The sequence below is a fragment of the Schistosoma mansoni genome, assembly GCF_000237925.1.
Source record: "Schistosoma mansoni, WGS project CABG00000000 data, supercontig 0256, strain Puerto Rico, whole genome shotgun sequence".
In the NCBI taxonomy this organism is placed as follows: Eukaryota; Metazoa; Platyhelminthes; class Trematoda; order Strigeidida; family Schistosomatidae; genus Schistosoma; species Schistosoma mansoni.
In genome coordinates, this window is record NW_017386119.1 from 47,354 (window position 1) to 52,623 (window position 5,270).

At 29.9% G+C, this 5,270-nt stretch overlaps 1 protein-coding gene across 1 annotated transcript in view; it reads right to left on the reverse strand.

Annotated features, from left to right (window-relative positions):
• Window positions 1-2,277: 2,277 nt before the first annotated feature.
• Smp_138560 (hypothetical protein) overlaps window positions 2,278-5,270 on the reverse strand; it is a gene marked incomplete at both ends in the record, with an annotated part of 9,632 nt that continues 6,639 nt past the window's right edge. Inside the window, 3 exons of the mRNA XM_018792518.1 lie at window positions 2,278-2,510; window positions 3,500-3,550; window positions 4,213-4,290. Of these exons, the coding sequence (XP_018644187.1) occupies window positions 2,278-2,510; window positions 3,500-3,550; window positions 4,213-4,290 (362 nt within the window). The remainder of the gene's footprint in view (window positions 2,511-3,499; window positions 3,551-4,212; window positions 4,291-5,270) is intronic.

The window sequence follows — 5,270 nt, forward strand, 5'->3', positions numbered from 1 at the left end:
TTTTAGTTTATTTTTCAAAATATTTGGAACAATTATTCTCAAATGATAACCGTGAATTAAACCGAGTTAGTTTGTTGGATATAATCTCTTATCCAACAGACGCGTACTTTAATATGACAGATGTAAATCAGACGACTTAAAGTCAAATGTTTCACTTCTCACCATCTACAACCAATTTTACAAGATTTATCCAACTTCATAAATTTGAATTCATCAAAACTCTTAGTTTTAATTTAATTATTAACTAAATCTGTTGGATATACTTCTTGTCAAATGCTTTGATTTAAAAAATTGACGTTCCAAATGATCATAAATTTTATGCAATTAGTTCCTTTTATGAATTGAACTAAATCCAGAACAAATATTGATGCAGAATAATATGAATTCATTATATTTCGTAGTTTCTCGTCAGCTACTTACAACCAAATAGCACTGGGGTAATAAATAGTGTGGAACAATTGACATAAGTGAATGTAGAGCATTGGAATGACAAAAGGTTATCAATGATAACTATATATATACAAGAAAAGGTCAGAGGTTATTAGGTATTAGAATGAAGGAAGCATAAAGGGTAGGTGGTTTAATAGTTGAGTGGAGTTCAGAGACAGATAAGATAAAATGTGTGATAACTTTAGAGGTAATAAATGATTCATGGAATTAAAAATAAATAGGATAGGTTACGTAATAATTGAATAGAATTCGGAGAGTTCAAGAGAAACAAGTGAGCGGAAATTCGTGAGTGAAAGGGTGGTTAAAGAATTGGGTAATGGAAGAGGAATATAATACAAACTAAATATTAACCAAAATAAAACTAATAACCAAAAAGCTAAAACAAAAAAAGTGGACATTCACTTATGTTGATTGTTCCACACTACTTATTACCCCAATGCTAAAATTCCAATGCATATTTGATTGTAAGCAACTGACGAGAAACCATGAAATATAATGAATTTAAATTATTCTGCATCAATATCTTGTAGTATTGGTTGATATATTAAGCCCATATGCCTTATCCTGACTTCTGGACAAGTCAATTCACCTGTCCATCATGAGTCACCTTGTTAATTATTCGCTTATTAACCTGACTATTTTTTCTATGAGCGTAGGTGTGTGTGCACTTCTTATCCTATTCATCGTATGTCTGTAACTTATTCTTGTTTGACTATAAATGTTGATTAACGCTTGGTTAAAGTGAGTTGGCTTACCCGCCATCTCCAAAGCGTGCCATTTTTGTTTCGCTCGCTGATATTTACTCATGTGCTTATAACTTTCTGGCCTGTGTCATTTGTCAATAAAACTGTAGTTGCCGCTTCTCTTTGCATTCTGATTTTATGCACCGTTAAGATTTGTGTTATAACGGTTATCGAGGTGAATGAGTAGTGAAGCACGGCACTACAATCTGTTCTGGCTTTATTTAAATGATCATCGTCATTTGACCTTATTCAACTGTTATTTGTAAATATATTATCTATATATAATCTATTATTATGACTGTTAGAGAATTGGAAGATCTAAAAGTACTTTATTTTGACCTCGTTAGTTGAACATTATTGAGTAATCTACTTTTTTTACGGTGAAACGTGAACATAAAACTCAGTACCTTAAATAACCTAATGACATTCATGAGTTCTTTTAGTTACCATGCTAATTTTGTTAATCAATAAAACATGTGTGCAAACTTTCACTTTTACTTACTACCAACCGTTCATCATACATTTAAACAAAACAGTAATACAATTTTTTTACATAATGAATTGGATTTGAAAAAAATTTAAGAGAAAATATTGAAAATTAAAACGTTATCTTTCGGTGATTTTCTTCATGTTAGAAACACTTGATTTTCTATATAGTTAGATGTGTACACCATAATGTTTTTTTCTTCCTTCTTGTGTATCTTCTAGTCCTTATAAAAAGCTGGATCTTCTAGTTTGTTTTGCAGAAAAAAAAAGATTGGCAAAGTATGATTGCTTTGAGTTAGATAGACTAATTATATGAAATAATCCTTTGAAGCCTTACTGCATACACAAGTTTGTACATATTTAAACTAATCAAGCATTTGAAACTACCTGGTGTTCGGATAAATTGTGTTATTTCGAGTCCCAGGGTGAAAATCAACTCTGAGATGCAGGTACATCCGGCTGATGAATCCCAAATAGGACAAAACGTACGTCCTTGATTCCAATGCTACCCACTATCCATCTATGCTTGTATGTGGATTTTAATATAGCCATAATAATTATTAGTTAAATTCAGTTGTACTGAAATCAAAAATGTGTTTCACAAAACTTTGGTATACATTACGATTAATTTAAATGTACCATATTTGTTCTTATTAATTATGACTAATTTAGATATGCTTTCTCTTGAACAGAAATGGTTTCTTTCATTATAAACACATATTAATGGTAAAAAATTAATAATGTAAATATACGATGAGAAATAATTTAAATTACTTGATCTTTGAACTTCTTTAGGTAATTTTATTGAAACTTCTTTACCAATTTTTTTGCCTATTATAAGAAAGATAAATACACTTGATATTGTTTGTTCGAATCTTCCCATTGATATTTAGGACTATAATTGATTAGTCTCTTGTTGGTTTATGTTCATACTGTGCGTATTGCCTTAATATAGCCTTGATTCACAAGCATTATAAGCAAAGATGAATAGTGGTTAGGACGAAACACGCGTCCTGAATTTCACTGCTAGTCACTATCCTTCTTTGCTTAGAAAGATAAATAGTTTTGTATTAAGATAGGATAATACAGCAGGAATTTACTCTATCTCTGAGAAAAAATTATTGCATAATATATTGTAATAAGATGTGATGATGAGAATTTATCAAAGATAATCTAAACATCTATTTATAACGTTTAGTAATGATATCCTAGCGAAGACATAGGCACGGGTAACTTCCGGGATTTATTAACGGACTATTATTCTATATATATATATATTCTTACTGTTTAACTATTCAGTGATTAGATTATGTATATTTATATTCATCTTATTATAAGCTTCATTTTGATCTATGAATTATTATGATGCGATTTGCTGTCCTTAAATTATATTCAGTTTATTGATTATTGTCTCCAACGTTCACAGCCACATTTGGCTTGATCTTGTACAAATATTATTTTCTATTTTATAGCGTGATGTGGTCTGTCTGTCTAGTATATAAACCGCGTATGCTTGAAATAAATGATTCGCATGGCAGAAGCTGCAATTGATCTTTTGGACCCAATTGGAAGGGCTAGGCGGACAAGGGAGCAATAAAGACTCTAGACTGCTCATACAGGTGGAACATCATTGGTTTGGCACAGTGTCAAGATTAGACATGTCGTATTCCGATTGGCGGATAACTTACGTGATCAAAGCCGAACATAAATTCATAACGAATTGGCAACGAACTTCTTTTTTAAAGTCATAATATAACTAAACTGTACTAATTATTCAACTAACTAACTAAAACCTTTTATGGAAATACTGTAAAAATTACCTTTCTTTTTGCGTCCAATTCTGATTTCTCTTTGAAAGTCTCGTTCATACTCTAATGAGAATTAAATTTACATAACAAATAATAAGAAATTAGCATAATCTGTTGAAACTTAATAAAATGTAAAATTATCTAAAGATAACTTCTTGTTGGAAGCTAGTATGTACTTTTACAGCTCCGGTTCCATTTTAAGAAAGGTTTAGTTCGGAAGAACGATTTAGTTGTTGTTGTATTATTCAAGATCAGTGTTCGAATCGGGAAATTTCCAATGATCTTTTTTAGATTATCATCAGTGTATCCTTTAAAAATAAGTGAGCTATTTTATTTTTATCACTTGAAACCAAAATGTGGTAATTTAAGCATTTGCTTTTTATGCTTGCCATTAATAATTTCTTCTGTCTTTCTCAACATTTTTACTTTAATCTCCATTGAAAACTGTGGTCATGTAGTGGATTAGTGTAATTTTTGTTAATCAACGAACTGAGAATGTTTCAATATGCCCCTATATCTTTAAACTTACCTATTTTCTACATATTCATTCTGATTTTAATATTTCAGCACTTTATTTCAGTAGACCTTATGTATTTTTCTACATATATTGATATTTCCAACGTTGTATCATGAAGCTTTTATGTATTCAATTATGAATTCATTTTCTCTGAATGTTTATATATGTGCCATACTTAAATAAATTACAAATATATTTCATTAATCACCTGGACCTTCTTCATCTTCTTCTGGCTTTTCGGTATGTTTCTTCTCTGTTGTTTTCTCTTTCTCTTCATCTTCTTTTTCTAAGTTAGGAATAATCAAAACATATATAAATAATATCAATAATCATAAAATCATATATATATATATATATATATATATATATATATATATATATATATGGTATTATTCATTGTTTAAAACGATCCATAATTGCTATCAGGACTCAGTAGATGAAAGGATAACGTGATGGCGTTTGAAGCGAAAGGTACTGGTTTCGAGTCTCAGAGTGAACATCAACTCTGAGATGCAGGTACATCCAGCTGACGAATCCCAAATAGGACGAAACGTGCGTCGTGGATTCCACTTCTAGCCATTATCCATGTTTGCTTACAATCCATAATTGCCTTTTTTACATATCTCTTTTTATTTGTGATCATTGTTGTCACTAAACAGTCTTAATGTTTTACTCCAGAAACTTTTGTATCTACTGAATAACACAATAAATCTAAGTACATTATATGTTCGATGTTTATTTATGCCTTAATTACTGAAGGTGTATCAGCTCATAAAGTTATCAGATTAGATGTAAAATTATTTTGTTATAGCTAATGAAATACAAATGCAAATAACTCAGTATTATCTTAGGATCATCATAATATAGGCCATGTTATCAATTTCTTAGCTCCATAGACTATTGTGATCTTCATTTAACTAACAAAAAGGATTTCTAATCCCTGATCTCTTATATTAATTATGTTAATTAGTTAAGTTTAACTTATAACAAACGAAACAAAAGATGATTCAATAAAGATAGACAATAAAGATGGCGGATTATTTTTATGTTTCTGGCAAACTTGCAACAATTACATTATGACATGATCAGTAATACAGATATCGTTTGTTGAAGTTAGTAAGTGAAAATTGTAATTGGGTAATTTGTTAATCAAATGATAACATAATAGTTGTCAAATGTCATACTGTTGAAGACATCCATAGTTATAACTATCAAAAATGTTTCCAACTTATACTTATTATCACAAGGGGGTTTTTGTGGAGATTT